Raw genomic sequence first — 25,495 nt, forward strand, 5'->3', positions numbered from 1 at the left:
TGCAGTAAGTCTTTGAATTGTGGACTGTAATGCAAGCATTGAAGAATAATTCAAAACAAAAACAATTTGAAAAGAACATTTTATTTCCGTCAGTTTCTCTATTGCTCACATCCGTGTTGCGTGTACTTCTGAACCATCTCCAACATGCCTGAACAGGTAAGCTTGTGTTTCTGACTTTTACACTCAGCTTCTGTGGGCCAGTATTCGACCCAGGTTCTCTCTCCGAGTACGTACTCGTACCTGAGGAGGGACAAGGGGGAAAACACATTAGGTCTCCGAGGATGACCAAAAAAATCTTCTTCACCACGACATGTTAAACTGTGACGAGCAAACCAGACAGACACACAAACACAGCAAACTCACGCCTGACTCTGTTCATCTGTTCGTCTCTCGGAATCACCCATGATGAGGTAGGTTTTTCCCTTTCTCAGATCTAAAGCCTCTCTGCAGTGTGGATTACTGAGGAATGTGCGCAGCTTACCCAGAGGACCCACATCATTTCCTGTATATTTTAAGAAGAGAATGTGCTTAAAGGAAAACAATGTTTTTTTACGCACTGGTTTTTCCATTTCATGTAACTCTTTTGTAGCTGCCATCTCTTTCAGCAGTTATGATAACATTGTGTTTTCTAACTGCAGAGTTTTAGGAGCAGAGGGACAGCAGTCGAGCCATTGGCTGGCAGAAAGACAAATGTATGGCAAGATGGGGAAGACAAGGCTAGCCAAACTTACTCAGAGGAGAACACGAAGGAAAGTGGTAAAGTGGTGAAAGTGGGTTTCATGGTGGCCAAACAATTCAGAAAGGGAAAGATATGTGGTGTTTCACCTCTCAGAGGGAAAGTAAACATTTGGCAGTTCAAACAGTTCAAGAGAAATAACTACCCACCTTCCTTGATGACTTCCAGGACCCGCACTGTGTAAATGTCAGTGGACAAGCCGTCTGTAAACTCTTCCAGTCTCACTTTGTATGCTGGGGACGGACAAGTTGCACACTGTTTGCTCATTTGCTCCCTCTCTTACTGATTCTCTCATTTTGTCACTCACATTCTGACACAAACACTTACCGAAATCTATTCTGCTGTTCAGTTCAGTCTCACAGACCTTAGCTGTGCGGTCAGCATTGCTTATGTTGCCCTTCTTCTGCATACTGCAGTTCTCTGGGAGTACACAATAGGCACAAGGCAAATGCAAAACAGATTAAATAATCTGATTAAATAAGCACTTGTAAGCATTGTGCCCCAATTTTATCTAAATTCCTGCCTGTTTTGCAATCAGCAATGCCCTTCCTCCTCTCTATGTCACCACACTTCCATGACTCCTTCCTTTTTGATTGGATAAATTGTGCGGGAATAACTGATAATGTATTTTCTCATTTACTACATGAGCAGAAGGAGAAGGATCATGAGTTTCTGACCAAACACTCTACAACAGTACTGTTGGAATAAACAGCTTTTTAACACGTGTCAGGAAAACAACAGTTACAGCAGCTTTAAATATGTCAGTGGCTTATTCTCAAAGTCTGACTGCTGCTTTGTTCCAACAGGATCCTGCCGGTTATTGTATTAATTTAATTAGGAATTAATTATGCTACATGACTGTCTCCGTTAACACCAGATCTTTAAGGTGCAAAATGAAGAATTTGCCACCTGTTGAATTCATTACATTAAAAAAAAAGGGGGCAGCATTTCACCAGGATACGCTAAATGCTGCTAACAGTAGGTTCCATTTGGCGATCTGCTGTAACATATTTATGTGAAGAAGGTTAGATTATGTCATCAGTTAGACATCATCCTGTTCACCTTCAGCACATATGCATACATCCCCTCTGCAGAGCCGCAGGAGCTGTCCAGCTCTCCTCTCTGGATGGTAGAATTTCATACAATGTGTCTCTGCAATTAGAAAGACATATCTGGATGATTGTAGCACTTTTGAAAATGTAATGTCATTTTATCAACCCTGCCAGATTTCACACGCATGTGTTTGTGTGTCACAGACAGAACCAGCATGTGTTTTGTTTCTGAGTGTCTCACGGTTACTGTGTCGACCGTCATTGTGTTCGTAGACCGACACAGCAGCTGGTTGTAAGACGCCCACATTCAGCTTCTGATGGATCCTAAATGTGATCTCTTCTGGTCGTGTGTGAGAGACCTGCAGAGAGGTGTAAATAAAAGGTAAGATAAAGAAGGGAGGAACACTGCAGAGAGAACATATACAGTTACAATATACAGGAAGCAGACACTGATGTCTCACCTTGTCCAGGTAGATGATGACAGATCCTCTCTCTGAGTCAGCGGTGACCATGGTGTATTTTGAAATAGTGCGGGCACGTCCCTTGGATAGCTAAATAGAAACACACAGGCTCAAAAATGAGTTTTAATGTTTGGACACAAACGTGTGTGTGTGTGTGTGTGTGTGTGTCGTACTAAGCTCAGGTCGTTTGTGTTAGCGGTGAAGCCAGTTAACAAACCAACATCCAAGAGTGACATGGCTGCATCGCGTTTCTTGTCCTTAAACCTGTATAGAAAATTGACAGATTAATTGAGATACGGAAGAAACGCCCATCATCAAATATTAGGAGACACAACCACGATGAGGCTATATAACTATCCACTGCTCTAAAACAAATGTTTCAAATTTTAAATTAGTTGACAAACCAATTATTTTGTGGTGAGACTGCTTTGTGAGCTGCTGTTTCCAGGGTCAAACGTGAACTTTAAATCATCATTATTTTTTAACATTGTGCACAACTGATAAAAAAAGCAACTTCTACATAATGTTATTCTTTATCTTATCCTTTAAGTCAAAATAGACAAAAACTCTGAGAAAAATGCTGAGAAAAATATAACTTTTAATGTGATGATTAGGCGAACTCTATGAGCTGAGGAAGTTAATTTGAAAACAGATTTAGTTTCAAGTAAATGTAACAAAAGTTGTGAAAATGGTCATAAATAATGAGGAAATCAGGGACACGTGGTTATTATAAACAATGGTATCACTGTAAAGTAAACAATAGAAATTAAATTGAGAATCAGTCACAGAAAGGGGAAGAGGTAGAATGATGCCGGTTAAAAAAATTCCGTATGAAGATATTTTAATGCCATTTTTGTCCCTGTGACTTCTTCGCTGTACTTACAAAACCAATATTTTCAGCCTGTATATCTTCTCATCCTCATCCATTTTCTCTGCAGGAACAAAATATTACATGAGTGCAAAATCTCTTCCCATTAAAGAAAACCTGATGAAAAGATTGGACGGACAGCAAAAAACCTTTACAGAGCTGACCAAAACCAACGGATAAAATGACCAAACAATTTACCTGGGATAAGCTCAACTGACAAGTTAAACTTCTGACAGTCGCTGTCCTTTTCTTTAGGCAGAGCGTAATACAGCGACACCATCTGTCAGGTGGATAAAAGTGCATCTCGTTATTTGAAAAGCCAATAGGCATCTCAATGACATAGTCACCACACACGGTAAAAAGAAGTCTCAAGCCTCCTCTGAGATAAAAGACTTTAAAAAAAGAAGTGGACATAGTATTCGGGTATGAAAAGTAAAGACGATGCAAACTGCCTATAGCCTTCCTCCTTTCTAATGGCTAACAGGGGGCGACTCAACTGGTTGTTTAAAAAAAGAGATCTGATTTAATGTAAGCTCACGAGAACCCTTCTTCTTACTTGATTTATTACCACAGTCAACAGTTTCCCTAATGAGTTTATGATCTGCAGCAGATTGCTGGTTTCAAGTGTTCTTCAATACGGCATGATGTTGATTTATTCAATTATGGTCCCAATTAGAGCAAAGTAAATGATAAAGCAGGGTCTGCTGAAGCCGATCTGTAAATCAGGACAAAGGCATAGCAATGTGCATCCATGGCACTTTGTGCATTTAAATAGACATGACCTTAAAGTTCTGGTGTTGTCCCTGTTTTCATTTAGAACCCTTTCACAATGTGTTTTCAGTTCATGAAAGTTCATGAAAGATACAAACATGTCATTCAGCCTTCCTGGCGAGTCAACTGTTCTTTTTTTCTGGAACTATATTTTGTTGTAAGCGTCTTTAGCACCTGCCAAAATAGCTTTCCAATTCATATCACCATCAACATGAATGAGCAATGCACATTGCTCACCAAGCCATCTAGCTATCAGTGTTGGGCAAGTTACTTCCTAAATGTATTGCATTACCTATTACTAGTCAGTATAATTGAAAGTAATGAGTTACTTTACAATAGTAAACACATAGTTCGCCGAACTATAAGTAGGCACTATAAATGAAAGCGTGTAATATTGCTTGCTACTAACCTGGATTGTATTGCCTATAAAACCTTTTTGCCGCCATTCAAAACATATTGTTCGCCATTTATCTTCTGTTCTGCCATGAGTCTGTGAGATGGGACATTGCATCCACCCAGCCCAGCTACCCACCCGTACGCACAACAACACAAAAAAAACCCACCAGGCAGGAAGTATCTGTTGAAAGAAGTTATGTCGATGGACCAAGTGAGCGATGCACTCACAGGACAATATTCTCAACATAGATTAAATCTATGAAAGTATATTTTATATATTTGATTCTTATTATATATTTCATGTTTGATTCTTTTGATTTCAGGACCCATGCAGACTAAAGGAATATAAATTATTGAGTGGACATAAATTAGGACTTTATAATATCTATCTTTGTAGCTTTTATAGAGAGGGAGTCACCACTTATTTCCATCTCGTTTGCTTACCATGCTGGCAAATCTGTATGAAGAATTTGTCGGTTCTTATGGTTTCTGTCTGATGAACCGAACCACTGAATTGTGGAAAATCTAACCGATCTAACCATGTGTATCATGGTTAAACTGACAAAAGACATTATATTGTCAGGATTAGCCACTTTGAACTAGCTTAAACGGGTTGCCAGTGACCTGACAAGTTGGAACAGGTTGAAAAACATCTATAAACACTTAATTTTGGGTGGTAAGGCATTATGGATTTAGTAACTGTAATAATATTGCTGCAAAGCCTATTTAAAATGCATTATATCACTCTGTTAGTGCTTAAAAGAATATATTACTGTCATGCATTATTTTTGTGACGCGTTACTCCCAACACTGCTAGCTAGAGCTAATGGTAGCTGGCCCTGCTGGGCTGCTAGCCGGTGTTGCTTGCACTGTGATCTCCCCAGCTCCACCTTTCCTCCTAATATGGTCACCTTTAGCTCCAAAAAGCCAAGATTGATTCAGCAAAAAAATGCCAAACTCCCATACACTCCCATACGGTCTATGTCTGAGATTCAGAAAAGGACACATCAATAAACAACAGATGTTAAAACATTTTTTTTTTTTTTTTACTTACTGTCACTGTTGCTTCACCTTTGCCCATGGCAGACACTTTCACTCTCTGGTTTATATTATTGATCTGTGTGAATTTAAACATGCCCACGCACGCACACACAAATACACAGATAAACACAGGTCAACAGAAGAAACATCAGGAAAGCATTAATGAGCCATTGTGTGTGTGTGTGTGTGTGTGTGTGTGTGTGTTCTCACTTTAGATGTTCTTGTGGCGTAGAGGTTATCCCTGTTGAAGTTGTACTTGGTTGGCTTTGACCTGCCTGGCAACAAGATGTCCACATTCAGATCGTACTCTGGCCCTTTCGGGCTGGTCCAGAACTCAGCTACAGCCTGGTACACCATTATAGTCGCCTAGAGATAGAGAGATCATCATAGTAGCAGAACATTCAAGTACAAATACAATCAAAATATAAGGGCAAATTTAGTAACAATAGGAAACAATAAAGTACTATATATGATAAAATGTTTAAGTAGCTATGAAATAAAATTAAATGCTTGCGGTATCGTGGAGTGAAGGTAAGTGGAACATATGGTGCAAGAGGATAAAGTGCAGGTTTATTTACATAAATAATAATAATAAAGCGCAAAAATGACGTGTGTGTTAGAGAATAAAGAAGAGAAGGGTGGCTGAGAAAAGGAATCAATGGTTTGAGGTCAGACTACTTAAAAAACATGTAAACAGTGGTGAAAAGATATAGAAATGAGAGGTCTGCGTTACCTGAGTTGATCCGTAGCCCCCGTTCTCTCTCAGCTGTTTGTTGAACCATCTGACAACTGGTCTGGCATCGTCAAACGCCTTTATTCACGAAAAGGCAATAGTTGAATCAGTGTGTTTGACTGTGCATGGGAATGTTTTTTATTATCATAGTGACAAAAGAGAAAAATGTGTTATAGCTGTTATATAGCAGAACTATCATTTATGGTTATAATGTGCTACATGACAGTTTAAAAAGCCTTCCTTATATTTCCAGACTAAATGTCTTTTTTCTGTCTTGGCAAGATGAAATTTGACTTGTACAAGTAATACACAACAAAAGCATCATGTCTGCTTTAGACACATACACACAAAATGATTGTGTGTATGTGTCATCATGGCAAAATGTGGTCCTGGAGACACATTTTGTAACAGAGAGAACTGTGCCTCAAAAGGTAGGGAACTACCAGTATAAGCAGTTTTAAGTAATTTGCCAGGTTTTTCTAAATGTCTGTCTGTGTTTCTGAAAGGTTCATCCTGATTCCCCTGAAGAGTTTCCTCTGTCCTGTCAACTTTAAAACAGTGTTAAATTGAAAAAGTTTTAGATACTAGAAGCAGCCTCTCTGATAACATTTCTAATAACATTCTGGTCTAACAAACACAAAACTAGTCCTTAAGTTAGCATCTGCTTTCCCTCTTGTCTTTGTCCATTCATTGTTTCTGTCTGCCTGATGTCCCTTGTGTTTCCAAGCTCTTTGATGTTCCTGAATGTTCCTCGTGTTTCCTTGCTCCCTGAAGTTCCTTGTATTCCGTCTGTGTCGCCTTTTGGTATGTGTTTTTGGATTTAGATTTTTGCATTTTGATTTGTACTTTGTTGAAACTTTTCTGTTGCACTTTGTTTAGCTGTTTTAGTTGCTACTTTGTTTTCTGATCCCTGCACTAATTTTTTTTTTGTTTGATGCTCCTTGGTTTTTTGTTGCATTCAGCTTCTGCTTTAAAAGCTTGCCTTATGTTCTCCCCGATCCTGCCTCCTGTCTAAATCTGCATTTTGGTCCACCTTTTATTTTCTCCCCTTTAACCCGCTGTGACAGAGAGCCATTATCACGGAGACTCTGACAGTTATTCCAACCCAACATGGGCGTGAGGCCCACTACTATGGAAACCAGCCAACACAGTAGTTTTCTCTGTGATGGAGTACTTTACTGTAGAGGGTGGATTTCAGTCTGTATAAAGTGATACTGGCAAAATGGGAAAAAATTGTTTTAATGATCAATATAACTAAGATGTTCTTTCGAAGATGGTCAGCTGTAATGGAAAAAATCCTTGCGGTCAGTAAAATGCTTCTTCATCAACCGTCTACCCTTTAGTCTGGTACCATGAAAGATGTCTCTACTGAATGTTTTTGAGGCTGCTGACAGTCAGATACAGGTGACTGGGACATGCTCACCTGGGCCTTCACCAGAGCAAGAAGAGCGTAAGCTGTGGCCTCCAGTGTGTAAACACGGCCCTTAGGAACCTGCCAGTGGGACAAGTCTGACCAAAACAGGCACATTTTTGTATTACTATTCTGCACTCGTGGCAAGCCAAGAGCCTATATGTACTGCAGAGGACCAACTATGTACATGGCCAGTTTCTATATTTTAGTCTTATTTCATCATCACTTTTCAGTTGAAAATGTATGTGAATATTGCTGTAGGAAGAAACCTCGGGAAGCAAACTTAAAGAGGATCTCCTGGTTCAGTTTGTTTTCATTGGCCAGGGCGTATGATGTCATGGCCACAGCATATGGGTTGATGAGGCTGGGAAGACGCTTCTCCAGGTAGGCCGCCGCTTTGTCTATACTGCCTGAGAGACTCTGGACAGAAGGGGATGAAAAGGAAGGAGAAGGAGAATCAGGTTAGAACAGATCAATAGTAACAGGCAGTGAAATAACTGCGAGTATAGTAATGTTATCAGCTGTAGCTACTGGTAGAGATACGGGGTATACAGGTCGACCAGGATATCAAAGGACTAACACACAGCGAACACTAGCGAACGACAGCTACAGTTAACAGCAGTAAATGATGCCCCTTATTTGGTTTGAGAATGAATTCGACAAGTGGCCAATTCTTAAATATTGCACCTTTAAACAGATCGCTTAATTGAATATTGTATATTAATGTCATATTATTTAACCGTGGGACAACATCACTAGTTACAGTTCTAACTGCAGTGTAGGGTCAGTAAATGAAGAGGTGAGGGAAAATGAAGACAACATTATTTGGAGGTGAGGTACTCACACTGACGGTGGCAGCACATAGTGTGCGTGACTCCTGCATGGCAATGAGGCAGAAGGCTGTCATGGAGGCGTCTGAATCTGTGCCATTCACATCACCCTACACGTGCACATGGACAAAATGTCAATACAATCTTAAGTGTTAATACGATAAATATCACACATGATTTTATTCATACAAGATGAGTCAATCACATGTAATTTGGATTTTATTCTCTGTTTTGCCTCAAGTTGAAGACTTGTGTTAATAAAATCAGTCCACGCACCATCATCTCTCTGTGGTAGACCTTTCCAGCTTCATTAAACATGCCATTAGGGTGCAGTGCTCTGAGAATCAGAAACTTGACAGCGTCACAGACAACGTTCCTTTCCACTGCCACCAGATTGTTGGCCATGGCAAAAACCTTGGCAACATAAGCTGTCAGCCTTTGAGAGGAGGAGAGAGGCTGTTATAATAATTTTCTTCATTGCACATGAAATACACCCATAGTCAGGATTGACATGAGTTTATGCATGCTCGCAGGCCTCACCAGGTGCTGCTTTGTTGATCAGTATACCCAGCAAAAGACCCGTCATTTTTTTGGTAGTTCAGCTCATTCTTGTAACCTACATAAAACAAACATACAACCTTTACCGAATCTTATCCATAAGAAGCCAGTTTGAGCAGCACTTTTAAAGCAACATTATGTAGGCATTTTAAACTTAAATCAAAGCTTCAAAATCATGTTTATGGTACAGTGTTTTGTAATAGGGTGAATGGTGTTTCTGTCTCTGCCACGCTGCCCCCCATCACTTGTTTCTGCACTATGTAACTTCAGTGAGACGGTAGGACCATCATGCTATCTGTGTTAGTAGATACATTTGTATGAACTTACCGGTCTTGATGTGTTCGAGGCCTTCAGCACGTTTCTCAATGACTTCAGGTTCCCACTGGTTGGTTTGGTCCAAATACGTAATTGCAATGAGAGGCAGAGTCATGCGGATCATGTTCTCCTCTCCGCAGCCCGAGGGCTGTGTGATCAGCTGATCCATTGATTTTCCATTTATGCCATTCCTCACAATATTTTCATGCTCTTTTCCTGCAAACATTTACACAAAAAGTCATACATTGCCACTAAGAACAAGGAGGTATAACAAAAAAAAATTCACCAAACACAGATCAGCCATAACATTGTAACCACCAGGCTAATATTTGCAGCTCCCCCTTTTGCCACCGAAACAGCTTTGACCTGTCAAGACATGGACTTTGAAGGTGTGCTGTGGTATCTGATTTGATTTTTGATTTTGATTTTATTTGTCCCGTAGGGAGATTTGTCTTCACTGACAGTACATTACACATCTTTGACGACAACGGACACTACATACATATCAACAAACAAAAAAGAAAGAGACATACATAGCAACAATAACAACAAAGACAACTTATATGACAGCACAATAGCGGACAGACAGATCAGCGGGGCCTGCTGTTAAAGGCAGCTATGGCTGCAGGGATCAGGCTTTTCCCCAGCCGAGCCCTCCTGTACCTGGCCTGTAAGTTGTGAGGTGGGGCTTCGATGGATTGGACTTGTTTTTTCCAGCACATTTCCCAGATGCTCGATTGGATTGAGACCTGGGGAACTTAGGAGCCAGGTCAACACCTTGAACTCATTGTTGTGTTCCTCAAACAATTCCTAAAACATTTTTGCAGTGTGGCAAGGCGCATTATCCTGCTGAAAAAGGCCATTAGGGAATATTGTTTTCATGAAGGGGTGTACTTGGTCAGCAACATTGTTTACGGAGGTGGAACAAGTCAAAGTAACATCAACATAAATGGCAGGACCTGAGGTTTCCCAGCAGAACATTGCCCAAAGTGATGCTTTGGGCAGCTTTGTGCAACTGCCTCCACCGGCTTGCCTTCTTCCGGTAGTGCATTCTGGTGCCATCTCTTCCTGCAGGTAAATGATGCACACACAACCAGCCATCCACATGATGTAAAAGAAAATGTAATTCAACAGAAGAAACAACCTTCTTCCACTGTTCAGCATGGGCACTAAAGGAACGAGCAAGCTGTGATATAGCATAGCATTCGTTCCCCACGCACATCAATGAGTCTTGGGTGCCCATGACCCTGTTGCCTTCAGTTGTCAGTTGTCCTTCCTCAGACCACTTCTGGTCAGTAGTAATCACTGCAGACAGGAAACACCCAAAAAGACATGCAGTTTGGCCCTAGTCAAAGTCGCTCAGATCCTTACACGCATCCATTTTTCCTGCTTCCAACATTTCAACTGCGAAGACAAAATGTTCACTTGCAGCTTAATATATCCCTAGCACTGACAGGTGTCCTTGTAACGAGGTTATCAATGCAATTCCCCTTTCAGTGGTTATAATGTTATAGCTGATACTACAGGTACTTTACCACACACCACGCCATCCACATATCTTACCCGTCACGGAGATCTGTGTGCTCGTAGGTGTGTTTGGAACAAAATCTTGCACGGGGATTCTACTGTTGATAATTTCTACATGTTTGCCATCTAAAAGTTAGAAAGAGATTTAGATTTAATTTGCAAATAATAAACAAACGTTGCAACATTTGAATTAACAATTAACAGCTGCTTAACAAGTTAACTCACCGAAACCCTTTTTTGTCGGGTTAAGAGTTATAGTCTGAGGATGTTTAATCAGTACACCTTCAGGCTGGAAAAACAACAGTTAGGACAAACATCAGGAATCACAGCTATTTCTGAGAAGGTGTGTTATGTTTTTAGTCCATTGAATTGTAGCAGTGTATTATGTATTATGTATATGTGTACATATTGTGTAATTAATATGTATTCAAAAAAAAGGTTTTTAAACCTTATCATATAGATGTGGACAATAGAAGAAAAGCTCTGAATCCACAACATGGAGTGTGTTGCTCTTACCACCACCCGCAGCGTCTTCATGACTCCATCACTGAGAAATGAGTCTTGCACAGCTGCTTTGACCTCAATGTGGTATTCCCCTTCCTTCGTGGGAATAATTACAAAGGGTACAGTTCGTGTACTTTGCCTTCCAACCTTAACTTGCTGGACATATTTCCCACGCTTAGAAGCTGCACTGCATACATGTGCCGTCTCAGTCAGCTCCACAAGCACCTTGAAGACAAGATGGAGATAACAATTTCATGACCTCTATGTCATTACACAGTGAAGCACTATAATAAGTGTCTTAAATAAGTAACCAGCTCCAGTACTTACGAAGAACAGAGCCTAAACAAATCTTCTATGAAGGGTCACATCATTATGTGAGAAAGGTTTGTAAGTATTTCCTTAGATTAGTTCATGAAAAGTACGGTCTTGTCCAGACTTACCATGGCGGGATCAGGGCTGATGTTGTGGAGGACTGTTTTAACTTCTATCTGCTCTCCTCGGACAGCTGAGTAGGGCATCCTGAGATCAATGAAGAAGTCCTTTTTCACAATTACCTCTAATGGTTCGGCCACACAGATACCTTGAAAGAGAACAGGAAAGAAACAACGTAGCCAAGAGAGTGGTGTAGCTTGGTGAGGGACAGACTAAAGGAAATCACCTCAACAGCTAAAACACAAGATGGGTTTTCATCACTGAATCCTCACCGTGAGTTCTTGACAGACTAATGCCAATGAACTGCCAGGTTGTGATTGAGTCTTGCAGGGGAAAATCTTTCTGCATTGATGTGGTGTCACTGAAATGAAAGAAAAATAGTACATTTTGTGTGCCCTCAATTTTGATTTGAATATTTCTGTTGACTCACCAGTCGTGTCTGTCTTTAGGGCAAGGAGGCAGTTTGATTTCTGTCCACAGCCAACTTTCAGGGAACTTGGTACGAGAAACTATTTCACTGGTGTCCATGTAACTGTCATCCTCTTCACCTAAACCATCATCAAAATTGTTACCATTTTATTGTATCCTAATTAGCAGTATGACCACGGATAGTAACCACCCAGGACTTCCTTCCATCCCTTGTGTCCGTCTCTTACTTCGAGCCAGTTGGAGGCTATCCTCCTTCCTTTCAGCTCGCTGGCTTTCCATCTCCTTGCAGCAGTGCAGGAAGGCCTCGACACATGCTTCACCGTCCCCAATGTACTCGCTGCGCATCTCACATGTGTATGAAACAGGGACGTCCCTAATGCCATCCAAACAACAGTCACGCTGCATTTGGTCTTCATATTGACTCGCTGGAAAGAATGGGGGTGGTGGGGACACACAAAGGTGAAATAGGATGGAGTATGAGCAGTGTTGCAGATTATCATGAAATAAAAGCTGCTCAATCAAAGGCTTAAGTCACCTAAATAGTTAAAAAGTAGCATCATTTTAATGTTCATTTATGATAGGGATTTATATACACAAATGAAAAGTCTTCTGTTTTATCAGTCCAAACTCAAGTCATAAGATCAAATATGGGAAAATAAGAGAAACAGATTGTGAAAAGAGTTTTAACTTGCTTTATCTTTCCACAATTACATAGTATGGTAAAAAAACAACAGTATTGTGACAGTCTTCAACACGAGATGTCCAACTATAAACTTTTTTGAGAGCCTGGACTGTATAGCAGAAGATGGCTGGACAGTTGACATGTTATTGGCTAGTTCAGAGCTGTGCCTCTTACCTAAGCTGCCGGTGACATCCCGTAATGGAGTGGATCGTTTCTTCCTGCTCCTGCTGGGGGCCGGGCAATTCAATTCTGGAAACGCAACAAGACTAGATCTTCAACAGAACACAACAAGTTTAGACCTAGACTTGATTTCTGGTATAGTTGATAGAAGATTCTTAAACTCAAAGTTATTTAGCTGGTAGTATGCAGGTTGTAGGGGTTTTTATTTCACAAAAAATGTATTGATGGAGTGATTTTTGACACCATTAACAAGACAGTTGGGAGCAAGAAAAGCTGATGTAGTGATCCCATAGTCGACTGTTGAGGCCAACATGGAAATGCATGGTGGCTGAGACAACTCAATAGACATGCATTATATTGACAGAAATACAAAACTATATAGGCTACTGTTAATTCAAGCAGAGTTTCTCGGGAAAGAACGAACTGCCTATTCATTAGAGGTGGGGAAAAATATCAATTCATCAATGCATTGCATATATTTTTTCCCAATTCAACATCGATTTGGAAAATCCTCTGAATCGATTCAGGCAAGCAGCGGCCCCCGTCCACCCGCTGTCCTTCGCTGGATGCCTCTCGGTCCCCGCCTCCAGCAGCTGGAAACGCCTCACCCGCGACCTCACTTGAGGGTCGGAGGGTGATGCGTTGCAGAAACACCGTCGGGGCTGCGGAGGCGGGTAGCCAATGTCTGACGCACCGCTCTTTCGGAGACTGTAAACTCCAAGAGCAGCCGGTTTCACCCTGGCCGCTGCACCGTGCGCCCATGGGTACACTCTCCTCTGGGGAGAGAGGGAGGTTCAGTGTCAACGTTTTCACCCCTCGCGTCTAGCCGGAGGGCGGAGGGACCATGGTTATGTATATGTTTTCAGACAAAAATTTACCTCAGCTTAACTATGGTTGCACTATTTTATAATTAAACACATCGTGTGCCTTTGTTTACATTTCAATTCGAACTAGAATTCTTCATCACTTATCTCCTCCCCCTTGGCACCATTTTCCGTAAATTCAACATTCAATACCACTGCTATGCTGATGACACCCAGCTCTACCTCTCTAGTAAACCAAACTCCACACTCCCACCCTCTTCCCTTACCGCCTGCTTATCAGAAATCAAATCCTGGTTCACTTCAAACTTCCTGAAATTAAACAGCGATAAAACTGAAATTCTTTTAATTGGCACCCAATCTACACCAGCCAAGGTTGACCGTTTCCCCATTCTCATCGACAGCTCCTCAGTTTTCCCCTCCCCTCAGGTTAAGAGTCTGGGTGTCATCCTCGACAGCACTCTATCCTTCAAATCCCGCATCAATAACACCACTCGTTCTGCCTACTATCACCTACGAAATATCAACCGACTCCGTCCCTCCCTCACCCCCAGCACTGCCTCCATCCTTGTCCACAGTCTTGTCACCTCCCGTTTAGATTACTGCAACTCTCTTCCTCTCGGTCTCCCTTACAAGTCCCTCCATAAGCTCCAACTGGTTCAAAACTCTGCTGCACGAATCATCACCAAAACCCTTCTTCCCACCACATTACCCCTATCCTACAGCAGCTTCACTGGCTCCCGATTAAACAAAGAATTCAATTCAAAATCCCTCTGTACACTTTCAAAGCTATTCACAACCTCGCCCCTCCTTATTTGTCTGATCTCCTTCGCATCTCCAATCCAGCATGCTCCCTCAGATCCTCCTCTTCCCTCCGCCTCACTATCCCCCCTGTACACCTCCGCACCATGGGGAGCTGAGCTTTCAGTCACTCTGCTCCCCAGCTCTGGAACTCCTTACCACTTGACATCTGTAATACCAACTCTCTCCCTGTTTTCAAAACCAGACTCAAAACCCACCTGTTTAAAATTGCCTATTCACTCCACCCCTAACTGTTACACCGCCCTACCTCTATTGTTGTTCTATTTAATTGTTGCACACTGTATTTTCACTGATGTTTTTGAAATGTTGTTAATTGTATGTTTTTCTTTCTTTGTATTTGGATGTTTGAATGTTGTCTTATTGAATGTTTTAAATTGATATTTGTTATTTTTATTTTTCATCCATTGTTTTTTTCTGATGTCCCTCTGTAAAGTGTCCTTGAGTGTCCTGAAAGGCGCTTTGTAAATAAAATGTATTATTATTATAATTATTATTAGAATGTCCTAGAGGAAAGATTCATAATTTAAGATTACTTTTTTTAATTTAAAAATTATCAACAGGTACTCTAATTAACTATTTGTTTATTACTACTTATTACTGAATCGATATCGAAGCATTTCAATCAATATTGAATTGAATTGCAAACTAAAGAATCTAAATCTAATCGAAACGTGAGGTTCTTAACAATACCCAGCCCTACTATTCATAAATAATTAGTGATATTTCACTGGTACAGTATTGAAGCCAGAGAAGGGTGTATACATGGACTAATGCATATTTGACTAAAGCAGTCATTTGCAGCTGTATTTGTTATCATGTGCTTTCCCTGCCTCAGCTTAAACCTGGCTCCTAGATGACAACCTGACATTTGGGAGGAACTGACTTAGCAGGTGGAGGCAAAAGAATGAGACTGGAGACTGATGTATTATCACCTTGTCGGTACGTAGTCCCAGAAGCCATGTTGGACTGGAACAACAGCCCAGCATCGGAGAACACACTTATACCGTCCTTCCCTCCACCTGGTGTGCAGCCGGTGTCGTATGTCTCGACCATGTCCCATACCTGAGAAAAGTGGAGGTAATTCACACATGAAGATACAAACAGACAAGGAACAAGGCTAAAACACATGTGGAGGGTAAAACAGTGGTTCAATCCTCAGAGCATCTATGTAATGAAGCGTTCCTGAGAAAGACACTAAACCCCAAACGTCTCCAGATGGCTACACCTTGAATTATTGGGTTACTGCTATTGGTGTGTGTATGCATGGGTGAGTAAGAGGCAACATTTGAACGTGGATGGATGAAAATATTATACAAATCCAGTAAACATACAAATGACTGTTCAGTTAAATTACATATCTGATATAACCAGGGGTGTAGTGCTATTTGTTTAAGTACTGGAGCGCACCTAAGAGGCTTGCACACACACACCATCTTGCTGCTAGCTATATTGTAAAAAAAAAATCACAGATTTCACAGATTTAGTGAGGACATTGGATACAATGCTGTGTTTGCATCAGACACTTGCATCAGACACTGGCAAGCAGTAAGAACCAAATAATATTGACTTACTCAGATCTCCAAATAAGGAGCTAAGGCCCCTGTCAAATATTTTTGAAGATAAAGCAATTACCTTTTTCTGGTTGAGATGGTGCTTGTTGTTGAGGACGTAGACGCCTTTGTCAACTGCGACAAGTCCCACTGTGGCTCCTGGATCTCCAGTGACCTTCAGACCAAACATCTTGCGAGGCTCATAGGATGAACTAGATCTTGCTGATTCCAGCTTCAACTAAAGGAGGAGGCATACTTGTGAAAGATAAAACAGTTGCAGATAAAATGACTCCCATTGTGCATGGGTGTATTGTTTGCTCATTTAAACTCAGCCGCATCACTGTTGTGTATCTCACCGAGCCCATGCAGGAGTCCTTTGCATCCACCCAAACAGAGTCTGAAACCACTTCATAGTCATTTGTATGGTAGTAGGCTATGATGCGAAATGATGGCAGCATGTTTTTGGTAACGGTGTCCATCACTGATATCAGCACTTGACCTTTTGCCTTGTAACGGCCATACTTCACCAGCTGACCTCTGCTCAGGATCTGGGGACACAGATTTACACATTAGTGCATATCTATCTAAAATGCTTACATGTGCTGCATAGGTTGCTGAAAGCAACATGAACACTCAAGCATTTGCACAAATGCACGATTCAGGAGTGCAAAGCGTCTCACCAGGTACGTGATGTCATTTTCTGTATTTTCCTGCTTGTTAAGGTTGAGGTTGATTTTCAAATTTTCTCCTAATATCACTTCAGCTGAATCCACAGCTGCAATAACAACATTTGAATTATCAACACGAGTAATGGACATTGAAAAGGTTGTGCATGGTATTTTGAGGTCCCTGAGTTATTTCAGTACCTATATGGATGTAACTGTTGCTCTTCGTGCTGTATGGGATGGCTGTCATGTTGGCCGATGCTTGCCTTTCAGGTGAAATTCGGGGATCATTGGTCTTTGCCTGCAATGTAACACACAGGTTAGCATATGTTGCATGAAATAATGTGCATGAGAAGTTACTATTCCTAGCATCAGGTAGCTACACCACACGCTGTCCCATCAGCTTGATGTCATACACTGAAAGGGACGTTTTTGGCAGACAGTTGTGATGTTTACGTCAAGGAGAATCCAAACCAGATCACTTTAAAAGGGGTTGAATAAAGTCATTTAAAGGCAGTTATCCCAATAACCTGGGAGGTCCGATTTTTTGTGAGACCCTGCGCCCAAGCCAGCTTGTGCACTCTGGCCTGTTGACAATCCAGTATTTACCTGTTGCCTACATTTTTTTAATGTGCTAAAACACGTGATGTAAATCAACAAATATAATCCGAGCAAATTTAAACACTTACTGTGACTGTCATTGGCGTAGGATTGTTCTCTGTATTGATGGAAAGCCGTGCCATGCCATTTTCAGCAGTGACGCCCTGCACGTCACCTGGATCCACCAACACTGCTACACCTTGTGCTGGACTGCCATCAGGATTCACAACTTCAATCTGCCAATAAACAGCACTAATAAGAGAAGATCTGAGGCACTCAATAGGGTAATGATTTAAAAAGCCTTTATTAGTACATGGCTAGTCTAATAAAAACATGCCAATAAACAGTCCACAACACCCAACTATCCCATAAAAGACATTTTAGGACAATCTTTCATCTGCTTTCACGGAAATATAAGAAATTCTATCTGTAAATGTCAGGGTAACACTTGGGCAGGATTTGAACGGACTGGAAAATAGATGATGACTCATTAAGTAATGAGTAGTTAATTAATATCTGTGAATTGACATTCCGTCCAATTTCGTGTAAAGGTTGTTCTTGATTACTGATTAACCACCCCTCTTTGTGAGCCTTCAGGTAAAGTAAGACATCATACTGAGTTGTTACCCACTAGACTCATTACAGTTTTTTTCGATTGCTAAGACGCATTGGTCGAAACTGAAGCGACATGTTTGAAACTCTTAACACAGTCTGCATTTCCATCATGCAGCTCAGCTCAACAGTTAATCTCATGCCCAAAAGTGTGTCTCACCAACAAAACACTTCATACTTGTCTCAAAAGAAGCTCATTCAACAAAACACTAGCACATTGTCTCACTTTGGAAACACACACAATCACTCTTAACAAACGGAACGGCAAAATACTAACAACAAAGAACATTACATCAAATGCATCTTATATTTCAAGTAAGAATGATTTTTGTCAGGTAAATCAGTATTTTATATAGGATCTTTTGCACTTTAATGGTTATAAATTATTGTATCTGCTGTAATATATTGCAACAACACTGAATCAGGAATGCAGAGATTTATTCAAGAACATTTGTGCTTTTGCATAAGTACTTCAGGACCATACAAAAAATAAAGATTACATAAACAGAATTATGCAGAATCTCAGAGTTCCAGGGGTAGAATACAAATTACAGTAAGAGATAAAACTAAAAAACAACACATGTATACTGTAGTATTCAGACCCTTTCATTTTCCTCGACGTCACATCTTATATCTCCTCTGGCAAGGAACCTAGGGTAGAATCTTCTTGAATGTCTGATCCATCCCTGGCAGGCTTCGGGAGAAATATCTCCACAACCAGCATTCCTTGCATCCAGCAAGGAGAGCTGGTTGTGTGGAGAGCCTTCCTCTCCTGGCTGCTCTTCTCTCTCTACCAACTTCACCCGCTGCTCTTTGTTCCATACTTGCACAGGAAAAAGAATCAGAAGCCACTCCTTTTGTATATGCTTTCTAATGAGGCCAAACGCAGATCACCTGAATCAGTTTTCAGCTGAAAACTACTATCAGCTGTTTGGAATTGCATCTTCGTTTTATTTATTTTTATTGTCAATATTTTGATATAATTTTCAATAGATTTTAATGTGGCTGCAGCAGAAATTCCCAGTATTTTTTCCCCTATCATTCTGTTTTGAGTGTGTTTTTAACTGTTTTGAAAAAAAGTGTGTTAGCATTTGAAAAATGTGCTGTTAAAGCATAGTGTTTTGCAGGTGTGAACTAGTGAATGAGAAAAGACTTCATCCATTTCGGTGACTGTGGTCACTGAATGCACTTCGTCTGAAAGCAATGAAAAGTGAGACACAGTTTAGCCCACATGCATTTCTGTTTTGCAGACTGTGCTAAGAGTATTGAACATGTCGCTTCAGTTTCGACCAATGTGTCTTAGCAATTGAAAAAAACTGTAAATACTGATTTCTGAATCTTTAGTTACAAAGTTCTAATTTTCTGTTTGAAGAGATTTGCATTATAATTAAGGTCCATACACAATTAGGACTCAGGACAGTGACTTAAAATTTTAGCACTGCATATACAAAATATGTCATTCAAAACACAATTATAGGCGTGTAGTAGGTGCCCACGCAGCCTCTCTTTGCCACCTCCACTCAAACGCCTACTCTAATTACTAGTACTCTAATTAGTTTTGTGCGTCAGGCAATCAGTAACTTCGTTATTTTTTTAAAAAAGTAATCCATTATTTTAAGAATTTCTCCGGATAAGGAAAGGAAAATCCCGACTGCAGCCTGCTTTTTGTCAGACAGTACTGTGCCACCTGCAGATGTGTCAGCGGAGGCACAGCGCTGTGATGCGTCTGTGCGCTATGTTACCTGTGTGTGTGTGTGTGTGTGTGTGTGTGTGTGTGCAGGGACGTGCACATGATTATAGAGGGGCAGGGGTTCAAAGTCAGAAAAGGGCAGTATGTGCGCGCGCCAAATTTTTTTTCGGGCCTTAGTAACACAATATGTAGATTAATTAATCTAAAATTAGTAAACAAAGCACTTACAGAAAGCTAACTACTTAGCTGTGTATCCTGTGTAGCTGTGAGTGATATGCAATTGCCATGTATTTTGTGTCAACAAATTACAAAAAACGAAATTTCGTTCCCTGATTAGTAGGCTATCTCATAATTTTGACTTAGTGTCTCATAATTTTGACTTAGTATCTCATAATTTTGACTTAGCTATCTCATAATTTTGACTTAGCTATCTCATGATTAACTACTCTCCAAAGTAACTATACCCAACACTGCAGAGCGTTGAAACTGAAAACTTCTGTCAATGAAAAAAACTGCATATAAAAAAAAAAAACTGAATAAAACTGTCGGAGTTGAATAATTGGTACTGAAAAAAAGACTAGAATCAAATAATTCTTAATGCATGTGTGCTTTTGTTTCATTAAACTTTTTGTAGCATAAATATTTATTTCAGTGCCAATAAAATGTTTTTGGGATAAAAGTGTCATAAAAATGACATGTAACATTGAATAAATGTCTTTTACTGTATTGTTACTGAAACTAAATATATTGTTTTTTTATTTTTCAGGATATAGTCCTGATTACATGCAGGTGCACACTTACCGCAACATCGAAGGACATTCCTGGTTTGAAATATTTGGACGTTCTCTTGAAGTGGATGGTGTATGGTGATTGGACAATCTTTATACCTCTCAACTCTGCCTCCACCATTTCACTACCTGTGCAGATATATGTACATACACACCCAAACTAATAATTACTCTTGCTGCCCTTTGTGGGGTCTCACATCAGGCAACAACTCTCGGGCACAATGTCTCTTTCTTACCGCTCTCCGTCAGCACGCCAACAGCTACAAATATGGAGCTCCCCAGCAGGTCGTGGATGTTCGGGAAGCTGTGCATGATGTGCTCCTTCGTCAGCGTGACCACTCCTTCACCTCTGTTGATCTAATGTGACATCATTTAAAAATGCTTTACTTAATCTAATTTAGTAAACTGTAAAACAAGCGGAGGTTTGTGTTTGTCTTTGCTAACTAAAGAGAATGAGCCAGAGAGAAAAACACAAACAAGTAAATGTGCGAGTATGTACTCACTTGCACTCTCTGAAGAGAGCTGGGAAGACTCTTTTTTTGACCTCCATGCATAACTCCAAATACCCCATAGGCCGTCCCCTCCACCTCTTCACCAAATAGATACCTGAAACCACAAGGACATTGACAATTTTGCAATAGGCTAAAAAAAAAAGTTAGAAAATGAGTGTGGTGAAAATGTAACAGCAAAAAAAAAAAAGAAAAGAAAGAGAAAACACATAGATGAAATGGAAGAAAGCCACCAAAACTTAAAATAAACCCTGACCTGATCTCTTAATCTGAGGAACAAAAAGCTTCACATACATGGCTCTGATGCTGATGTCAAGCTTTTTATCGTCAACGTAGAAGAAGGGGTCGTCATTTGTCAGTTTAACCTCAAAGCTGGGCAGCACTGAAAAATTGAATGCATTTTATTACGTGTTCAATCTGCAAAAAATCAGTACAAGTGACACAGTTTGTGAGGTTCTCGGCTCTGACTCACCGTATTCTTTGACCTCGAACTCTGCAGAAAAGCTCTGCTGTGGTTTGCTGTGAAACTTTGCCACTACCTTCCACAGTCCGATACTACACACACACACACACACACACACACACACACACGCTGTAGATATTACTTGTACTTGGTTTGTATTGTATTTTTATTAATATAGTATATAATTATTATGAATACCTTCATACCTTATTGAACATTACATTTTCCTTCACATGTTGTATGCTGTTAGCCTCATGTTAGTTTATAGTGTACTTTACATTTTAGGTCTTGGGTTAAAGAACAAAAAAAACAATTTACCCCCCGGGATTAATAAAGTAATCTGAATCTGAATCTGAAAATTTTTGTCATTCCATAGCAAAAGAAATTCTCTACTAAACAGTGGTTAAAATGTACAACTTTCACAAAAAAAACTTACCTGACAATTTCAGTGAGTCTGTAATCTCCAGAGTGCATCCCTGATTTTAGAATGACTTGATCACGTGGTAAAATGATGCCTTCAGGGGTCTGAAAATAAGGTACAACTTTAAAACAGTAAATGCTACTACTTTTTTGAGCAAATCCTCCAATAATTATCTTAATTACCATCTGTGAGTCTAATCAGCTCCTTGATTGACACACAACTACATCTTTAAATTTATTGCTCTTCCTGCTGAGGGAGAGGCTGCATTCAGATGACCAACTGACACAGTGAGTGACATGGATGAGTGGTGGGTCAGCCGTTACTAGAGATCGACACGAAACCTTTAAGATATGTGTGGGACGCTAACTTTCACTCACATAGCTAGGACTGCGTGGCGAGGGAAGAGTTTTAACCTAGCTGTATTCACATGAAATGAAATATGGTCCTGATGGTCATCTGTTATGACTCTGTGTTAAGCTGAGCCAGCTGGTCACAGTGCCCTGTCACTCTAAATCATACTCCTTAGAGCGCAGAGTGGAATTAAGTGTAACTTTTCACTGGTGGAAGTCAGATGGTACATGAAGTGCTTTTAGTGTTGCACAAACGAAGCACTCCAATTAGGTGAAAAACTGCACAATCTGGCAACACTGACTCAGGATATTTGCGGGGCGGGGTGGAAAAAAATAAAAAAAGGCATCAGCATTATACAGTGGGGCACCAGCACGCAGGAAGGGCACCTAAATGGGCACTTTATCATGTTTCATCTACCACGGGGGCACTTCTTTTTGAACATGCTTCAAAAACAAGTAATTTTGAGGCATGGAGGAGACTTACACGTGAAATGTGTGTAAATAGGCCCTATTATTTAACTTTAAAATATGTGTGTGACGATGAAACACAATACCATGATCTCAATGGCAATAGCAGTATCAGTTTCATTTGCCCTCTCCACAGGCTCCATGCCGGGCGTCACTGCAAACATCCTGTAATGAACTGAAAGAAAGACATGAACTTTCCTGTTAAGAGCCAAAGGAGGGGGTGTCTACTCATGTAACTGACCTTTATGCATTTTGACAGCACTGCCATTCACTTGGGAAATAGAAATACCCAAACTGATTAATTCCGTTCTCACCTGTGCTGCTGGGGGTGTAGAGGGTCTTGTCGGTCTGGATGTAGATGTACGCTGACTGGAAGGACACTAAGACAAGTTGCTCCAGCTCTGCGTCTGGAAACCGAGCTTGCAGGTACACAAACTGCTTCATGTTGGGATCGTTACTGAAGTCACCAGCAGGGATCTGAAACCACATGCAGAGACGAAAGCAGTGTGTAAGGAGCAGGATGGGTTATATCATATGATAAATTTAAGATCTTTGTTTCTTTGTTTGTCGTCATTATAAAAAAACTAGATAAATTAATGCTTAAAGAAATACTAATATTACTTTTAATATAATTAAACCAATTACCAATAACATATTTCAGTATTTCCACATTACCCTAATTTGTCCAAAGCCCTGAAAATGTTTTGCACTGGTGAGAATCACAGACTCGGATGCCAGCCTCTTCGATTTGGTTGGATAGCTCATTACAATGATATCAACTCTGATGTCGGTATCATCAGTGCAGTCTTGACACTCCACAAAGATGTTTGCTGGTGTTCCTACCCGCAGCACACTGGGAGCAGACATCAGCTTCCTGTAGAGAAGCGAGAAGAGAATCGTGAATACAGTCACTGCACTGCAAAGACCTCGTGCTGTTTAGGATGTGCTGACTTACTGGCAGTCTGAGGAACACTGACGCAAATATTTACTGATTTAACAACAGTTGTTTGCTGCAGCATGGACCATTTCATCATTATTCCCGTCTCTGTTTGATGTGTCTGACCTAATGCCACACAGTGCAAAGTCAAAGCAACATTCAGGACGATTTACGGTAACAGTTTATTTGGGTGGCCTGCCCACCGAGAGTTTAGAGTCTATAACATTTAACAACTTATTAGTTGAGATCCAGTAGTTCAACTGTTTAACTTTGTTAGTAGATGATCATTATGTAAATAATAGCAGAGCTTGACAGAGTGGGGCTCATAGGCCAAAGTTGGCCCGCTGAAAGGTTTAAATAGGCCAACCAGATGTTTTAACTTCACAAACCAAGCTGGACTATCGAGAACGTTGCTGCCCTGAGGGGGTGTACTTGGCCTGCAGCAGCACTTTGGTGCATGTTATGTTTCAAAGTAACATCTACTATGGTTGCCAGGACCCAAGGCTTCCCTGCAGAACATTGCATTATAACAGAACGATCGATGTTATCAACCTCACTTGTCCGTTTTTTTGATGTTGTGGCTGACTGGTGCGTATTCAGCAGGATTTCAAGATTCTCACTAACTTTTCACTTTACTGGGACACTCCAAATAAAAATCTGCAGACATTAACTGGATATGTGAGTGAGAATGAACCTCAAACTTCCATATAGTATGTCACTGGAATTCTGCCACGAGTGACGACGTATGACGGACACTGACAGGGCAATAGTCCACTGGTGGTTTGTATATACATATATATATATATATATAAATGATGTTACAACAAAATCTAGAGTATTAGTTCATAAAGTAATAACATATTTAATTGAAAAGATTGAACCTGTAACACGGCTGTAACATCATGTCCGAATATTGAACATAGGCTACATATGAGAAGAAGAAACGTCTTCTTTCTCCAGCGTAGTTATGTGCAAGTCAAAGCTATCAAATGTTCAGCATAGATTAAATAAATCATGGATAAACACGGTAACGCTTTTGTGTTGTGTATGATTAAATGTTGAGCATTAGAGAAAGACGACTGGTTTTCTAATTGTTTGTTGCATATGTGTATACAGTGTTTTTAAAGTTTGTATGGCACAGGTTGAGTGAGTAGTTCAAGTTCAACAAAGTTATTCATCAACCTCAGATCTAATATTTGGGCCTTCTATAACATACACAGAAGTATTTCGTCATGGTGCAGCTGACCTCCTCCCTGTAGGCAGTATGTACACATTTACCTCTTTCTGTCTATTTTTGTCTTTCCCCTTTAATCTCCTCTGACTCTTTGAGGACACATTTGAGGAACAGTGTGAAAAGTTACTGCAGGTCTACTTACAATGGGGAACCATCAGCCAGAAAAGTAAGAGAGGAAAGGACCAGGAAGGCCAACAGCCAGAGCTGAGACCTGCACATCCTGCTGCCTGATCCCATATCTGCTGTTGATGTAGACTCCTGCTCTGCAGCGCTCTCCTTTTACACACTAAAAGTCCTCCTGTACTGGCACAGAATGTTTGGTTAGCCTTTTAAAGAGGCACTACGCAGAGAGGGAATACCAGGGGCGGTTCTGGGGGGGGGGGGCAACAGGGGCCAGTGCCCCTGTTACTCTGAGTCTAGACCCCCCTGTGGCCCCCCTGACAGGGAGTCTGCATTAATAATACAATGACAGATTTCTTGCAATGATTTTGTTCTGAAGGGAAAGGCTGAAATAAAGTGTCTCAGCAGTTTACTACCTAATCAAAATTGTTGAAACACTGCTTTGTCTGAATGAGGGATTCATCCTTTTTTCAGGGTTGTATGTGCCCCCTAACAAAACAGCAGGCCCCAACCTGGCCC

At 40.6% G+C, this 25,495-nt stretch overlaps 1 protein-coding gene across 2 annotated transcripts; it reads right to left on the minus strand.

Annotated features, from left to right (window-relative positions):
- Positions 1 to 65: 65 nt before the first annotated feature.
- Positions 66 to 25,143, minus strand: LOC115582832 (complement C3-like). Of its 2 annotated transcripts, XM_030419055.1 has the most exons (43): positions 24,999 to 25,143; positions 23,361 to 23,559; positions 23,000 to 23,162; positions 22,772 to 22,860; positions 21,883 to 21,971; positions 21,456 to 21,538; positions 21,278 to 21,365; positions 20,978 to 21,080; positions 20,711 to 20,831; positions 20,488 to 20,603; positions 17,474 to 17,620; positions 16,986 to 17,085; positions 16,800 to 16,894; positions 16,476 to 16,667; positions 16,202 to 16,357; positions 15,502 to 15,631; positions 12,921 to 12,995; positions 12,292 to 12,489; positions 12,066 to 12,183; positions 11,908 to 11,996; positions 11,644 to 11,783; positions 11,216 to 11,428; positions 10,925 to 10,988; positions 10,736 to 10,825; positions 9,185 to 9,388; positions 8,840 to 8,915; positions 8,576 to 8,735; positions 8,314 to 8,409; positions 7,739 to 7,889; positions 7,482 to 7,567; positions 6,059 to 6,136; positions 5,536 to 5,691; positions 5,339 to 5,401; positions 3,316 to 3,397; positions 3,133 to 3,181; positions 2,423 to 2,513; positions 2,250 to 2,339; positions 2,030 to 2,147; positions 1,799 to 1,888; positions 1,064 to 1,156; positions 886 to 969; positions 364 to 502; positions 66 to 240 (listed from the first exon to the last, which is right to left on the minus strand). In XM_030419055.1, the coding sequence occupies exons 1-43, from the start codon at positions 25,091 to 25,093 to the stop codon at positions 99 to 101; spliced, it is 5,001 nt and encodes a 1,666-aa protein (XP_030274915.1). In that variant the 5' UTR covers positions 25,094 to 25,143; the 3' UTR covers positions 66 to 98. The 2 variants fall into 2 exon arrangements, with proteins under 2 accessions (XP_030274915.1, XP_030274921.1); XM_030419061.1 differs by lacking the exons at positions 21,278 to 21,365; positions 21,456 to 21,538; positions 21,883 to 21,971; ... (2 more) ...; positions 23,361 to 23,559; positions 24,999 to 25,143 and adding an exon at positions 21,240 to 21,258.
- Positions 25,144 to 25,495: the final 352 nt, after the last annotated feature.

Source organism: Sparus aurata, chromosome 1 (genome assembly GCF_900880675.1).
Source record: "Sparus aurata chromosome 1, fSpaAur1.1, whole genome shotgun sequence".
NCBI lineage: Eukaryota > Metazoa > Chordata > Actinopteri > Spariformes > Sparidae > Sparus > Sparus aurata.